The sequence below is a fragment of the Oncorhynchus mykiss genome, chromosome 5, assembly GCF_013265735.2.
Source record: "Oncorhynchus mykiss isolate Arlee chromosome 5, USDA_OmykA_1.1, whole genome shotgun sequence".
Taxonomy (NCBI): Eukaryota; Metazoa; Chordata; class Actinopteri; order Salmoniformes; family Salmonidae; genus Oncorhynchus; species Oncorhynchus mykiss.
Window position 1 is genome coordinate 21,151,491 of NC_048569.1, and position 17,169 is coordinate 21,168,659.

The window sequence follows — 17,169 nt, forward strand, 5'->3', positions numbered from 1 at the left end:
CAGTGGGGTTGTTACTGGATACTGGTCCTCTGTCAGTGGGGTTGTTACTGGATACTGGTCCTCTGTCAGTCGGGTTGTTACTGGATACTGGTCCTCTGTCAGTGGGGTTGTTACTGGATACTGGTCCTCTGTCAGTGGGGTTGTTACTGGATACTGGTCCTCTGTCAGTGGGGTTGATACTGGTTCTAAGTCAGTGGGATTGTTACTGGATACTGGTCCTCTGTCAGTGGGGTTGTTACTGGATACTGGTCCTCTGTCAGTGGGGTTGTTACTGGATACTGGTCCTCTGTCAGTCGGGTTGTTACTGGATACTGGTCCTAAGTCAGTGGGGTTGTTCTGGATACTGGTCCTCTGTCAGTGGGGTTGTTACTGGATACTGGTCCTCTGTCAGTGGGGTTGTTACTGGATACTGGTCCTCTGTCAGTGGGGTTGTTATTGATACTGGTCCTCTGTCAGTGGGGTTGTTATTGGATACTGGTCCTCTGTCAGTGGGGTTGTTACTAGATACTAGTCCTCTGTCAGTGGGGTTGTTACTGGGTACTGGTCCTCTGTCAGTGGGGTTGATACTGGTCCTCTGTCAGGGGGGTTGTTCTAGATACTGGTCCTCTGTCAGTGGGGTTATTACTGGGTACTGGTCCTCTGTCAGTCGGGTTGTTACTGGATACTGGTCCTCTGTCAGTCGGGTTGTTACTGGATACTGGTCCTCTGTCAGTCGGGTTGTTACTGGATACTGGTCCTCTGTCAGTGGGGTTGTTACTGGATACTGGTTCTCTGTCAGGGGGGTTGTTCTAGATACTGGTCCTCTGTCAGTCGGGTTGTTACTGGGTACTGGTCCTCTGTCAGTGGGGTTGTTACTGGATACTGGTCCTCTGTCAGTCGGGTTGTTACTGGATACTGGTCCCCTGTCAGTGGGGTTGTTACTGGATACTGGTCCTCTGTCAGTGGGGTTGTTACTGGATACTGGTCCTCTGTCAGTCGGGTTGTTATTGATACTGGTCCTCTGTCAGTGGGGTTGTTATTGGATACTGGTCCTCTGTCAGTCGGATTGTTATTGATACTGGTCCTCTGTCAGTGGGGTTGATACTGGATACTGGTCCTCTGTCAGTCGGGTTGTTATTGATACTGGTCCTCTGTCAGCGGGGTTGTTACTGGTCCTCTGTCAGTGGGGTTGTTATTGGATATGGGTCCTCTGTCAGCGGGGTTGTTACTGGATATGGGTCCTCTGTCAGTCGGGTTGTTACTGGATACTGGTCCTCTGTCAGGGGGGTTGTTATTGATACTGGTCCTCTGTCAGTGGGGTTGTTACTGGATACTGGTCCTCTATCAGTGGGGTTGTTATTGGATACTGGTCCTCTGCCAGTCGGGTTGTTATTGATACTAGTCCTCTGTCAGTGGGGTTGTTATTGATACTGGTCCTCTGTCAGTGGGGTTGTTATTGATACTGGTCCTCTGTCAGTCGGGTTGTTACTGGATACTGGTCCTCTGTCAGTCGGGTTGTTATTGATACTGGTTCTCTGTCAGTGGGGTTGTTACTGGATACTGGTCCTCTGTCAGTGGGGTTGTTACTGGATACGGGTCCTCTGTCAGTCGGGTTGTTCGGGATACTGGTTCTAAGTCAGTGGGATTGTTCTAGATACTGGTCCTCTGTCAGTGGGGTTGTTACTGGGTACTGGTCCTCTGCCAGTGGGGTTGTTACTGGGTACTGGTCCTCTGTCAGTGGGGTTGTTACTGGATACTGGTCCTCTGTCAGTGGGGTTGTTACTGGATTTAATTCTCAACCAGGATTTCCATGTAACGCCGCTTGGGTCTTTGCTTGTCAAAAAATACACTGCTCAAAAAAATTAAGGGAACACTTAAACAACACAATGTAACTCCAAGTCAATCACACTTCTGTGAAATCAAACTGTCCACTTAGGAAGCAACACTGATTGACAAGAAATTTCACATGCTGTTGTGCAAATGGAATAGACAACAGGTGGAAATTATAGGCAATTAGCATGACACCCCCAATAAAGGAGTGGTTCTGCAGGTGGTGACTACAGACCACTTCTCAGTTCCTATGCTTCCTGGCTGATGTTTTGGTCACTTTTGAATGCTGGCGGTGCTTTCACTCTAGTGGTAGCATGAGACGGAGTCTATAACCCATACAAGTGGCTCAGGTAGTGCAGCTCATCCAGGATGGCACATCAATGCGAGCTGTGGCAAGAAGGTTTGCTGTGTCTGTCAGCGTAGTGTCCAGAGCATGGAGGCGCTACCAGGAGACAGGCCAGTACATCAGGAGTCGTGGAGGAGGCCGTAGGAGGGCAACAACCCAGCAGCAGGACCGCTACCTCCGCCTTTGTGCAAGGAGAAGCAGGAGGAGCACTGCCAGAGCCCTGCAAAATGACCTCCAGCAGGCCACAAATGTGCATGTGTCTGCTCAAACGGTCAGAAACAGACTCCATGAGGGTGGTATGAGGGCCCGACGTCCACAGGTGGGGGTTGTGCTTACAGCCCATCACCGTGCAGGACGTTTGGCATTTGCCAGAGAGAACCAAGATTGGCAAATTCGCCACTGGCGCCCTGTGCTCTTCACAGATGAAAGCAGGTTCACACTGAGCACATGTGACAGAGTCTGGAGACGCCGTGGAGAACGTTCTGCTCCTGCAACATCCTCCAGCATGACCGGTTTGGCGGTGGGTCAGTCATGGTGTGGCATTTGTTTGGGGGGGCCGCACAGCCCTCCATGTGCTCGCCAGAGGTAGCCTGACTGCCATTAAGTACCGAGATGAGATCCTCAGACCCCTTGTGAGACCATATGCTGGTGCGATTGGCCCTGGGTTCCTCCTAATGCAAGACCATGCTAGACCTCATGTGGCTGGAGTGTGTCAGCAGTTCCTGCAAGAGGAAGGCATTGATGCAATGGACTGGCCCGCCCGTTCCCCAGACCTGAATCCAATTGAGCACATCTGGGACATCATGTCTCGCTCCATGCACCACAGACTGTCAAGGAGTTGGCGGATGCTTTAATCCAGGTCTGGGAGGAGATCCCTCAGGAGACCACCCGCCACCTCATCAGAAGCATGCCCAGGCGTTGTAGGGAGGTCATACAGGCACGTGGAGGCCACACACACTACTGAGCCTAATTTTGACTTGTTTTAAGGACATCAAAGTTGGATCAGCCTGTAGTGTGGTTTTCCACTTTAATTTTGAGAGTGACTCCAAATCCAGACCTCCATGGGTTGATAAATTTGATTTCCATTGATAATTTTTGCCTGATTTTTGTTGTCAGCACATTCAACTATGTAAAGAAAAAAGTATTTAATAAGAATATTTAAGTCATTCAGATCTAGGATGTGTTATTTTAGTGTTCCCTTTATTTGTTTTGAGCAGTGTATTTTTGACGTGTCAAATAACACTATTTGACCAATCATGACCGGAATATGACTGCACTTCACATAATAATTTAACACTTTCATTAAAAAAATGTACATAGTTATTACACATTGATCACACTATCGCTTGTATTTCATGTCACAGCGATTCATCGATACGTATGTTATGATGCTGGTAAAGATGCACCTACAGTGCTGGTCATTAAAAAAATCTAGCTAGCTCATGGATGCAAACAATGTTCTTCCCCAAAAACATAAAAAAACGACAATCTGTTTCAGTAGCTATAGTTAGCTAGCTAACTAACTATATAGCTAGGTGTCATCTAAAATAACCCTAATTTTTAAGACAATACTTATTTTATTATTGGTGGTCGGACCCATCTATGTGAATCTAGACACAATAGTGGACTTTGCGGTTAGCCTTCAAAATAAAAGTATGTCCATTGACAGTGATGCAAATCAATACATATTGTAGAATTATTCCATAATTGGAATAGATCATGCTAAACGAGGTTGGAATGTTGTTATATAAAATCAACAAAAGACAATTTTGTTAATTTGACAAATCTATTGAAATCACACTGGATGTATTATTCTTGAGAATTGCATTGGGGGCATACTTATTTCACTGCACAGCCTTACCTATGGATTGTAGATAAATTACATGGGGTATCAGTCTACTCAGTGCCACCCAGAGAACATTTGCGTCATAGCTCTTATTGCAGGACTCTGTAACAACAGTGAATTGAGACATTTATTGTCAACCTATGTGTATTGAACACTATTCCAGAGGAAAAACAATACTGCATGGGTGTTTTTGGAGTCTGATAACTCTGAGGACGTTGGGAAAAAATATTTTGGGTATTGAGTAGACTGATACCTCATTTCATTGATCCCCAATCCTTAGGTAAAGCTGTACAGTGCAATATGAATGTCAATACACACAATAGGCTGACTGGGGAGGTGATTTCACACAGTGACCGTCCTGAGATAAGAGCTACAATGCTAATATTTGTGTAAACTCTTCACAGTTCTGTTCTTTGGGTGTCACTGAGTAGACTCATACCCCATTTCATTGCTTCACATTCCAAACTTGTTTAACATTACCTTGTCTAAATATGGCGTGATTCCACAAATTGTAGCCTTCTGCATCACTTTCAAAGAGATACTTTTATTTTGAAGGCAAACTGCCAATTCCACTATTGTGCCTAATGCTTATTGTGGCTACCTTCACAAAACATAACCAGGTCCGGTCGAGCCTCACTAGCCATATGAAGCTAACTGGCTGCTTATAACGTTAGCTTTGGGCAACAGGGTTAAGTAGCTGGCTAGCTATTTATTATTTCATGAACTGAAGTTCAAGTGGCTACCTAGCTAATACTTACTCACAAGGATTCCTAAATCATTGCTAAGAAAAATGAAAATGACTGCAGTTTCTACTGGGCATTGCTTTCAGGCTGGTTGTATTGGTGCTAGCTTATTACCAGCTAAAGCTAGCTACCCCAGAAGTTGTGGTTGAACAAATAATGCTTTATTACCAACGCGGTATTGTTTGCAGACTTTTTTTGTACAGCATTGACAGATTACTGATAGTAGTGGTGGCGTTTGGCTTGCACGTGCAAATTCAGAACACACAACATTATATAATAGAGCTGTGTTATTTGATGTGTCAAATGCTTCAAATAGTGTTATTGTCAAATAGTGTGGTTTGATGTCGATCTTTTTTTGACACGTAAAGACCCAAACGACATTCCATAGTATGTTGTGAAGCTAATAGCAGTGATGCAATTACCGTGTAACTCCGGCAGGGCGACATCTGAAAAATAGCACACTTGGTTGTGTGTACCGATGCCACGACAGAGAACGGTTAATTAATTGTCAAGGACAATGAATTCCACTATCTTGGTGTTAATGGATTTCACCTGTGAGGTGTCTCGCTGAAATGTTCTTACTGTTTCAAATGACTGCTCGACTTGTTGACTGCTTGATCCACACAGCAGACATTGTGGGTTAGGTTAGGAATGCTGTGTTGCACCTATAACGCAAAATTTGACGTGGCGTCATTACGTCATGTACCTACGTTATATAGGTCTGCACGTCAGCTACACTAGGTACAAACAGAACGAGACAATTTGTGCCAGGTGTGATATCCCTCCTAAATAGCTCGGGCGAATGTTCCCATTGACTCCGTAAGGCCAGCAGGCTAGTATTTTTTATTTTTTTATTTAATGTTTTATTTCTTATTTCTTACTATTATTATTTTTATTGGTGTGTAACTGTTATGAAAGTTGTATTGTCGATTTTGTTTTGTATTTAAATGCCACTTTAAATGTGTACATGACACTGTAACAAAATTTCCCCATGGGGACAATAAAGTCAGTAAGTAAGTCAGCTTTGACATTGGTTTTGCACATCGGCGTTAAACTAGACATTGGGCCGATACTGATGTTGGCATTTTTAGCTAATATCGGCCGATTCCGATATGTTCACCAATATATCGTGCATCCCTAGTATAGATACCTTAATAGAAAGTTACTCAAGTAAAAGTCAGCCAGTAAAATACCACTTGAGTAAAAGTATTTGGTTTTAAATATAATTTGGTTTTAAAAATATATATTTTTAAACAATTTCCATTTATAAAATGTACGGATAGCCAGGGGCTCACTCCAACATTCAGACATTATTTATAAAATGTAGGGATAGCCAGGGGTTCACTCCAACACTCAGACATTATTTATAAAATGTAGGGATAGCCAGGGGCTCACTCCAACACTCAGACATTATTTATAAAATGTACAGATAGCCAGGGGCTCACTCCAACACTCAGACATTATTTATAAAATGTAGGGATAGCCAGGGGCTCACTCCAACACTCAGACATTATTTATAAAATGTAGGGATAGCCAGGGGCTCACTCCAACACTCAGACATTATTTATAAAATGTAGGGATAGCCAGGGGCTCACTCCAACACTCAGACATTATTTATAAAATGTAGGGATAGCCAGGGGCTCACTCCAACACTCAGACATTATTTACAAAAGATGCATTTGTGTTTAGTGATTCTGCCAGAGGCAGTAGATGACCACGTGTTCTCTTGATAAGTGTGAATTTGACAATTTTCCTGTCCTGCTAAGCATTCAAAATGTAATGAGTTCTTTGGGTGTCAGGGAAAAGGTATGGAGTAAAAAGTACAATATTTTCTTTAGGAACGTAGTAAAGTAAAAGTTGTCAAAAATATAAATAGTAAAGTACAGATAATCTAAAAAACGACTTAGTGGTACCTTAAAGTATTTTTACTTAAGCACATTACACCACTGGTACCGTGACAACAATTTTCTGTCCATTCTAGCATGGCCATCTAGTGACTACTCTGTCAGACAGCTGTTACCTGATAGGATTTCCCGTACTCAATGCTGCTTAGTATCCTCTGAATGCCCCAGCTACTGTATTCAGTCCCATTACATTGATGTTCTGCCCCAGGGATCAAGTTACGACTTAGGTTCAGGACAGTCGTTCACTGTGATGCTTAGTGTTTTAGTGTATTCTAACCATTTCTCCCTCATCTTTCTATCTCTCAGACCATGGTTCAGGCAACAGCTCTCTGGACATTCTGCTGGCTCTGCTGCAAGCTGAGGGAGCCAAGATAGAAGAGGAGACTGAGGTGACACACACCAATACGTTCACAACTACACCTACACGCACAAGAATACTCACTCTCTATGATATTTTATGTTGGTGTGTATTATGTTGAGTCTGTATGCTTGCGTGAATATAACCCTGCTTTGATGTCCCTGTGTAGAACATGGCAGACTCGTTTCTGGATGGAGAGCTGCCTCTGGACTGCTTTATCGATGACTACCAGCGGAGGCGCCATCTTGCTCATGTGCGCCGTGTAAAGATTGACAAACTCCGTGAGCTGGTGCTGAAGGGTCTCACTAGACCCCAGCAGACCCCTACCCAGCCCAGTCGACCCCAGGACTTCCCCTCTACCCCCTACACCAATGGAGCCTTGTCCCCCCAATCTACGCGAGCTGCCCATCCTCCCTCCCCTCAGCAGAGCGGCCTGTCATACCAAGTGGCCCCCTATCCCGCCATGTCTTTCCCCAGCCAGGATCCTCCAGGCTACCCCAGCAGCCCCTACATTCCCCAGCCCTACCCTCAAGCCCCCCAGCAACACCCCACCTCCCCATGCCTGCCCCCCCGAACTGGCTTCATCATGCAGTGAGGGGGGGGGGGGGGGTCTGTCTCCATAGAAACACCATGGATGATGACCTTATCTACCTTTGACCCAACAATGAGTGTTGGTGACTTAACCAATGACAGCCCCTGTCAGTAACACAGGGAAAACTCCTGACAGGCTCCCTCAGAGACTCCGTCCAGTAGCTACAGCCTGGGGGTTGATTCTCTTAGGTTTTTATTCTAAGACTAGCTTTCTGATTAATCTGAAGAAATATGAAAACTTAACTCTCTGACTGGTATTTATATGCGGTGTAGATGAGATGTAGTTTTTGTAAACTGAAGGTGGTGTCTTCCTGTGCACACACTTGAGTATGCGTGAAGTTGTGTGTAACCCCAAAGGTCAGGACAGGTGGTGTGATAATAGTTGACCCTAAAGTTCCTAGTCGTCTAAAGGGAGGAGTCTGGATTTGTCACAACTATAGCTAGTCCATCAACCCTGAACAGAACTACTCAAATTGATTTCAATTCAAAATGTATTGTAATCTAGGTGCTTTCCTATTCATTGGTGGAGGTTCTTTCCAGTAGGTCGGGAGGATGCAAGGCTGGGAATATACTATTTTACAAGGGAACTAACATTTTGGGATGGATTTGAATGACCTGCCAAAGATGTTCTCATCTTACCTATTGACTTGGCACTTTGTTTTAGTGATTGTTTTGTATACCGGTATAAGAGGTACCCCACCTAACTGGAAGATGGATATTGAAAATAACCATGCATCCTAAATTAATGTTACACTGGCTTTCTTGTGAAGCCAGTCAAAGTTGCCATGTGGGGAAAAGAGATCTACAGCTGGCTGTACATCTACAGTTTGCTTTCCCCATTTGTGCTCACCTCAAGGAAAACACATGGGGGTTAAAAAATGAGATGGTGCAGGAAACATTTAAAATATGAATATAGTATAGTAGTCCCTGGTACTGTACATCTGATCTACACTCCCTAGGAACAAACATTCATGTTGTAATGCTAGACTGACAGGTTGACTTTCATCCAAATCAATAAATGTTTTATAACCAATACTAAGGTGTTCTATGCCTGATGTCGCAGTTGTCTGTGTTTGTTGCTATCAACTGGACACAGTGGGTAATTGAACAATTGTGCTGATGTAGTTAACTTTGCCAAAAAAAAAGATACTTTCCTGCCTGATTTTTATTTTTTTAAACCATCACATGCTGGTAAAAATCCCCAGGAGAATGGAACAAAACACAACTTTTATTGAAATGGTCAATTAACTAAAACATGTCAATGTTCAGTACTCTTCTCCTTCCTCAGCCTCCCCTTCCACTGAATCTACTCCCACCTCTTCGTAGTCCTTCTCCAGGGCAGACAGATCCTCTCTGGCCTCAGAGAACTCCCCCTCCTCCATACCCTCTCCCACATACCAGTGCACAAAGGCACGCTTGGCGTACATCAGGTCAAACTTGTGGTCGAGCCGAGCCCAGGCCTCAGCAATGGCCGTGGTGTTGCTCAACATGCACACAGCTCTCTGGACCTTGGCTAGATCTCCACCTGGCACCACCATGGGTGGCTGGTAGTTGATGCCAACCTGCAGGGCACAAACAAAAAAACTGTCAACCTGACTAACCAATAATTAACATGCCAAGTGCCTTAAATGTTTAGAAGGATAGATCAGTGTGAATGAATGAATCCATTGCTTATTTACCTTGAAGCCGGTGGGGCACCAGTCGGCAAACTGGATGATGCGTTTGGTCTTGATGGTGGCGATGGCAGCATTGACGTACAGCAGGCCATGTACTTCCCGTGACGAGCGTCACACTTCACTATCTGGTTGGCGGGCATCTCGCGGCAGAGATGACAGGTGCGTAGGTGACCAGGGGGAAGTGGATACGGGGGTAGGGCATCGGGTTGGTCTGGAACTCTGGCAGGTCCACGTTGAGAGCTCCATCGATACGCAACGGTGATGGAGGAGACAATCTGGCCAATGAGCCTGTTGAGTTGGTGTAGGTGGGACGCTCAATGTCCAGGTTACGACGGCAGATGTCGTAGATGGCCTCGTTGTCAACCATGAAGGCACAGTGAGTGTTCCAGGGTGGTGTGGGTGGTCAGGATAGACTAGTAGGGCTCCACCACTGCTGTGGACACCTGAACACATAAACAAGAGGTAGAACTGTCATCATTAGGTGTTACATAATGAAAATGTACATATCAAACAAGTATTGAGTACTGTAAAAGTTTTGCTGATTTGGAAATCTACCAAATAATCATGTGAACAACTAAACATTAGCAATACCTGAGGGGCAGGGTAAATGGCAAACTCCAGTTTGGACTTTTTTCCGTAGTCCACAGACAGTCTCTCCATGAGCAGTGAAGCAAAACCTGATCCAGTTCCACCACCAAAACTGTGGAAGATCAGGAAGCCCTGAAGGCCAGTGCACTGGTCTGACTGGAGTGAGAAAGAACAGGTTATGGACAAGTGACGGGAAGTTCGGCTCTTTTTACTGACTGATCTCTTAAGACTCAAAATAACAAATCTTTCCAGGGCACCAGGACACCCTACCGGCGAACAATGAACTGAAAACTCTAAATAGTCATGATTCTACAAGCCACTTGTTCACATGTCGTTCCCCATAAAAGGCTTACTAGAGCTGTCATTTGTGACAGACTTGTAAAATCGTGCTTTAAACAATGTACAATTGTTAATTGCCAGGCATACAAATACTATTTTTTCTTGGTACATTTGAGACGGGGTCTAGTTGTGGCTGCAACTGGACTAACTTGTGAACGACTATTGGCAGAATGCATTGCTTAACTGCCTTGAGGGTGATAAGCGCAATATCGTTTGCGAACTGCAGCCACCAAACGATTCATTCTCGAATTTGTTGGGCAGAGGATGCATATGGCTCCAGGCTAACAAAAAAAAAAGACTATTTAGTAAAGTTGAATAACTGGGCATTGGCAGCACATGGCTTCAGGCTAACAAACAAAAAATACTAGCTAACGTTACTCACCAGCTTGCGAACTCTGTCCAGCACCAAGTCCACGATTTCCTTGCCAATGGTGTAGTGGACTCGAGCGTAGTTGTTGGTGGCATCCTCCTTACCGGTGATGAGCTGCTCAGGGTGGAAAGGCTGACGGTATGTCCCGGTGCGGACCTCATCTATGAAAAATCATTCTCTGGTCAGGGAGGATTATATTTTTTATTACAGCATATAGTAATCATAGCTTCGCTCATTTCGTCCTTACCAACAACAGTTGGTTTGAGATCCACAAAAACTGCACGAGGGACATGTTTTCCCGCTCCTGTCTCGCTGAAGGTGTTGAAGGAGTCGTCCCCTCCACCGATGGTTTTGTCGCTGGGCAGGTCCTGCAGTGCCTAGCTCCACTCCCACCCCACAGGTGCTCTCATTTGTTGACTTCTGTAAACGTAAAAGCTTTGGTTTCATGCATGTTAACATTAGAAGCCTACTCCCTAAATTTGTTTTACTCACTGCTTTAGCACACTCTGCCAACCCAGATGTCTTAGCCGTGTCTGAATCCTGGCTTAGGAAAACCACCAAAAACCTTGATTTCCATTCCTAACTATAATGTTTTCCGCCAAGATAGAACTGCCAAAGGGGGCGGCGTTGCAATCTACTGCAAAGATAGTAATACAGAACTCTGCAGGCTATCTAAGTCTGTACCCAAACAATTTGAGCTTCTACTTCTAAAAATTCACCTTTCCAGAAACAAGTCTCTCACTGTTGCCGCTTGCTATAGACCTCCCTCTGCCCCCAGCTGTGCCCTCGATACCATATGTGAATTGATTGCCCCCCATCTATCTTCTGAGCTCGTGCTACTAGGTGACCTAAACTGGGACATGCTTAACACCCCGGCCATCCTACAAACTAAGCTTGATGCCCTCAATTTCACACATGATCAATGAACCTACCAGATACAACCCCAAATCAGTAAACACGGGCACCCTCATATATGTCATCCAAACTAATTTGCCCTCCAAATACACCTCTGCTGTTTTCAATCAAGATCTCAGCGATCACTGCCTCATTGCCTGCATTCGTAATGGGTCTGCAACCAAACGACCACCCCTCATCACTGTCAAACGCTCCCTGAAACACCTGCGAGCAGGCCTTTCTAATCGACCTGGCCGGGGTATCCTGGAATGACATTGACCTTATCCCGTCAGTAGATGATGCCTGGCTATTCTTTAAAAGTGCCTTCCTCACCATCTTAAATAAGCATGCCCCTCTCAAAAAATGTAGAACTACGAATAGATATAGTCCTTGGTTCACTCCAGACCTGTCTGCCCTTGACCAGCACAAAAACATCCTGTGGCATTCTGCATTAGCATCGAATTAGGAACAGTTAGGAACAAATATACACAGGCAGTTAGAAAAGCTAAGGCAAGCTTTTTCAAACAGAAATTTGCATCCTGTAGTACTAACTCAAAAAAGTTCTGGGACACTGTAAAGTGCATGGGGAATAAGAGCACCTCCTCCCAGCTGCCCACTGCTCTGAAGCTAGGAAACACTGTCACCACCGATAAATCCGCTACCATTGAGAATTTCAATAAGCATTTCTCTACGGCTGGCCATGCTTTCCACTTGGCTACCCCTACACCGGTCAACTGTCCGGCACCCTCCACAGCAACCCACCACAGCCCCCACCATTTCTCCTTTACCCAAATCCAGATAGCTGATGTTCTGAAAGAGCTGCAAAATCTGGACCCCTACAAATCAGCCGGGCTAGACAATCTGGACCCTCTCTTTCTAAAATCATCTGCCGAAATTGTTGCAACCCCTATCAGTAGCCTTTTCAATCTCTCTTTCGTATCGTCTGAGATTCCCAAAGATTGGAAAGCTGCCGCGGTCATCTTCAAAGGGGGAGACACTCTAGACCCAAACTGCTACAGACCTATATCTATTCTACCCTGTCTTTCTAAGGTCTACGAAAGCCAAGTTAACAAACAGATTACTGACCATTTCGAATCCAACCATACCTTCTCCGCTATGCAATCTGGTTTCAGAGCTGGTCATGGGTGCACCTCAGCCACGCTCAAGGTTCTAAATGACATCATAACCGCCATCGATAAGAGACATTACTGTGCAGCCGTATTCATCGACCTGGCCAAGGCTTTCGACTCTGTCAATCACAACATGCTTGTTGGCAGACTCGACAGCCTTGGTTTCTCAAATGATTGCCTCGCCTGGTTTACCAACTACTTCTCTGCTAGAGTTCAGTGTGTCAAATCGGAGGGACTGTTGTCCGGACCTCTGACAGTCTCTATGGGTGTGCCACAGGGTTCAATTCTCGGGCCGAATCTCTTTTCTGTATACATCAATGATGTTGCTCTTGCTGCTGGTGATTCTCTGATCCACCTCTACGCAGACAACACCATTCTGTATACTTCTGGCCCCTCCTTGGACACTGTGTTAACTAACCTCCAGACGAGCTTCAATGCCACACAACTCTCCTTCCGTGGCCTCCAACTGCTCTTAAACGCAAGTAAAACTAAATGCATGCTATTCAATCGATCACTGCCCGCACCTGCTCGCACGTCCAGCATCACTACTCTGGGCGGCTCTGACTTAGAATACGTGGACAACTACAAATACCTGGGTGTCTGGTTAGACTGTAAACTCTCCTTCCAGACTCACATTAATCATCTCCAATCCAAAATTAAATCTAGAATCGGCTTCCTTTACCGCAAAAAAGCATCCTTCACTCATGCTGCCAAACATACCCTTGTAAAACTGACCATCCTACTGATCCTCGACTTCGGTGATGTCATCTATAAAATAGCCTCCAACACTCTACTCAACAACTGGATGCAGTCTATCACAGTGCCATCTGTTTTGTCACCAAAGCACCATACACTACCCACCATTGCGACCTGTACGCTCTCGTTGGTTGGCCCTCGCTTCATACTCGTGCCAAATCCACTGGCTACAGGTTATCTACAAGTCTTTGCTAGGTAAAGCCCCGCCTTATCTCAGCTCACTGGTCACCATAGCAGCACCCACTCATAGCTCGCGCTCCAGCAGGTATATCTCACTGGTCACCCCCAAAGCCAATTCCTCCTTTGGTCGTCTTTCCTTACAGTTCTCTGCTGCCCATGACTGAATTGAATTGCAAAAATCTCTGAAGCTGGACTCACATCTCCCTCACTAGCTTTAAGCACCAGCTGTCAGAGCAGCTTACAGATCACTGCACCTGTACATAGCCCGTCTGTAAACAGCCCATCTATCTACCTACCTCATCCCCATACTGGTATTTATTTTGCTCCTTTGCACCCCAGTATCTCTACCTGCACATTCATCTTCTGCCGATCTACCATTCCAGTGTTTAATTGCTATAATGCAATTACTTCGCCACCATGGCCTATTTATTTCCTTAACTTACCTCATTTGCACTCACTGTATATAGACTTTTTGTTTTCTTTTGTTCTACTGTATTATTGACTGTATGTTTTGTTTATTCCATTTGTAACTCTGTGTTGTTGTATGTGTCGAATTGCTACGCTTTATCTTGGCCAGGTCGCACTTGCAAATGAGAACTTGTTCTCAACTAGCCTACCTGGTTAAATAAAGGTAAAATAAATCTGCCCATCAGGCTGGATCCCATGCTCCAAGCAGTACAGCTCCGATCAGCATTACCGATCTGCACACCAGCCTGACCAACGTGGATAGAAATGCACTCACGCTGTGGAAAATACAATTTGAATAAATTAGCATGCTAGCTCCAAAAATACATGTGTCATAGCTGACAGATTTACTTTCATGTTGTTAGCTAGCTATTTACGCAGAATGGTTAGCAACTAGTTATCCAACTTCATGTTACCTTAAAGTTAGCTAGCTCCATAACGTTTGATAGTTTGACGAAACTTGGTTTGTTAGTTGTGCTATAGCCACCACTCATCTTGACAGAAAACGTACCATAATGATTATTTAAAGCAAGACCTGTAGTTAAGGTTATAAAGGTTTTGTTATACAATTGACTAGGCTGCTGACAACGGTCTGTAATTCAAATAAACGCTATGTCAATCAATATTTTCTCTTTTGCCATTGGACTATGGTATAAAGTGTAAAAAATAACTTATTTTCAAATGACAGAATGCTATTTTTCTGATAGCAGATGGCTGAAAAGGTCAAGTGAACTAAAACTCAATTTTATCTCAGTCAGTGAGGTGAATACATGCTTCCTTCTGCTATTACTACTTGTGTAGCTGATAATATTGGACTAATGTATTACTTGTGTTTATTGATTGTGATTCAGCTCAAAGAAAAAAAGCTAAATCTTATTTTTAACAAAAACTCACTGGTAAACTTGTACTGGCCAAGAACTGGTAGCCTACTGTTCAAATTGAGCAATTATTTTAGTCCTGCAGCATTCTTTATTTTCTATCTAGCCCAAAGTCATCTGTCCCAAAGTAATCTGTTTCTCAAACTAGACACTCTAATGTACTTGTCCTCTTGCTCAGTTGTGCACCAGGGTCCCCCACTCCTCTTTCCATTCTGGTTAGAGACAGTTACAAGGACATTTCTAAGTGACCCCAAACTTTTGAACGGTAGTGTATATTCAATTCTCATGCATTTAGTTCAATAAGTAAGTAGCGTATAAAGAACGCGACTGAGCCTCATGCCGTACTTTACTAGACTACATTTCTGAACCGTGTCATTTCAGAATAAGGGGTGCTGTTGTCCTGGGGGGTTCCGTGTTGCTGTTTTGTCTGTCTGGGCCTGGGGGCATGGGCTCAGGGAGAGAGGGACGGGGTCAGAGAGAATGACAAGAATGAGGGAGAGAGTAGGGTTAGAGACAGCTGAAGGACTGATGGTGCAGAGAGGATCCAGAAAGAGATTAATTGCCAGACCACCACCAACACCCCTGACATTTTGGCTGAGCTGAGAGTGCTGACAGACATTGTGGTGGAGCTGAGGAAGATGGAGGCCAGACTGGGGGTGGAATAGCAGAAAAAAACAAAGTGATTGTACCAACAATGCATCAGGGTATCACCAAGAATTAACTGCATTTCCTAAAAGACAAAGTTAGAAAGCTGGAAATAGGAAATGCAGGTAATGACAAGAGAGCAAATACAGTACCTTTAGAAAGTATTCACACCCTTTACTTTTTCCACATTTTGTTGTGTTACAGCCTGATTTTTAAATGGAGATTACCAGACAATGTTTTTCACATTTCTTTTACAAATTAATAAAAAATGAAAATATGAAATGTCAATAACTATTCAATGCATTTGTTATGGCAAGCCTAAATACATTTAGGAGTAAAATGTGCTTAACAAGTCACATAATAAGTTGTATGGTCTTACTGTGTGTAATAATAGTGTTTAACATGGTTGTTGAATGACTACCTCATCTCTGTACCCCACACATACAATTATCTGTAAGGTACCTCAGTCGAGCAGTGAATTTGAACCACAAAGACCAGGGAGGTTTTCTAATGCCTCATAAAGAAGGGCACGTATTGATAGATGGGTAAAAAAAAGAAAAAAATAAGCTCACTTTGAATATCCCTTTGAGCATGGTGAGGTTATTAATTATACTTTTGGATTGTGTATGTATACACCCTGTCACTACAAGATACAGGTGTCCTTCCTAACTCAGTTGCAGAAGAGGAAGGAAACCTTCCAGGGATTTCACCATGGGGCCAATTGTGACTTTAAAACAGTTGCAGAGTTTAATGGCTGTGATAGGAGACAACTGAGGATGGATCAATAACATTGTAGTTACTCAACAATACTAACCTAATTGACAGAATGAAAAGAAGGAAGACAAACCAGAATAATATTCCAAAACATGCATCCTGTTTGCAACAAGGCACTAAGGTAATACTGCAAAAAATGTGGCAAAGCAATTCACCTTTTCTGAATTCAAAGTGTTATCCTTTGGGCAAATCCAATACAACACATTACTGTTATGGGTATGCTTGGGAGAATTTCAGGATAAAAATAAACGGAATGGAGAAACCACAGGAAAAATCCTAGAGGAAAACCTGGTTCAGTCTGCTTTCCACCAGACACTGGGAGATGAATTCACCTTTCAGCAGGACAATAACCTAAAACACAAGGCCAATTATAACCTGGAGTTACTTACCAAGAAGACAGTGAATATTCCTCAGTGGCCAGGTTAGTTTTGACTTAAATCTATTTGAAAATCTATGGCAAGACCTGAAAATGGTTGTCTAGCAATGATCAACAACCAATTTGACAGAGCTTGAAGATTTTTGAAAAGAATAATGGGCAAATGTTTCACAATTCAGCACTGGAAGCTTTTAGAGACTTACCCAGAAAGATTCTGCCTGTAATCCATGCCAAAAGTGCTTCTACAAACATTGACTCAGAGGTGTGAATACTTACGTAAATTAGATATGTCTGTATTTCCTGTTCAATACATTTGCAAAAATGTCAAAAACATTTTTTCACTGTCATTATGATGTATTATGTGTAGATGGATAAAAAAATAATATATTTAACCCATTTTAAATTCAGGCTGTAATACAACAAAATGTGGATTAAGTCAACGGGTATGAATACTTTCTCAAGGCATTGTATATATTTATTTTATTGAACCGTTATTTAACT

The 17,169-nt window shown here is 43.7% G+C and overlaps 1 protein-coding gene and 1 pseudogene across 1 annotated transcript in view; one reads left to right on the forward strand and one right to left on the reverse strand.

Moving 5' to 3' along the window:
- LOC110523400 (vacuolar protein sorting-associated protein 37B) overlaps positions 1 to 8,650 on the forward strand; it is a 52,012-nt gene extending 43,362 nt beyond the window's left edge. The window contains exons 3-4 of the mRNA XM_021602067.2: positions 6,955 to 7,037; positions 7,176 to 8,650. Of these exons, the coding sequence (XP_021457742.1) occupies positions 6,955 to 7,037; positions 7,176 to 7,601 (509 nt within the window). The 3' untranslated portion in view covers positions 7,602 to 8,650. The remainder of the gene's footprint in view (positions 1 to 6,954; positions 7,038 to 7,175) is intronic.
- Positions 8,651 to 8,790: 140 nt separating this feature from the next.
- Positions 8,791 to 11,004, reverse strand: LOC110522820 (annotated as a pseudogene).
- Positions 11,005 to 17,169: the final 6,165 nt, after the last annotated feature.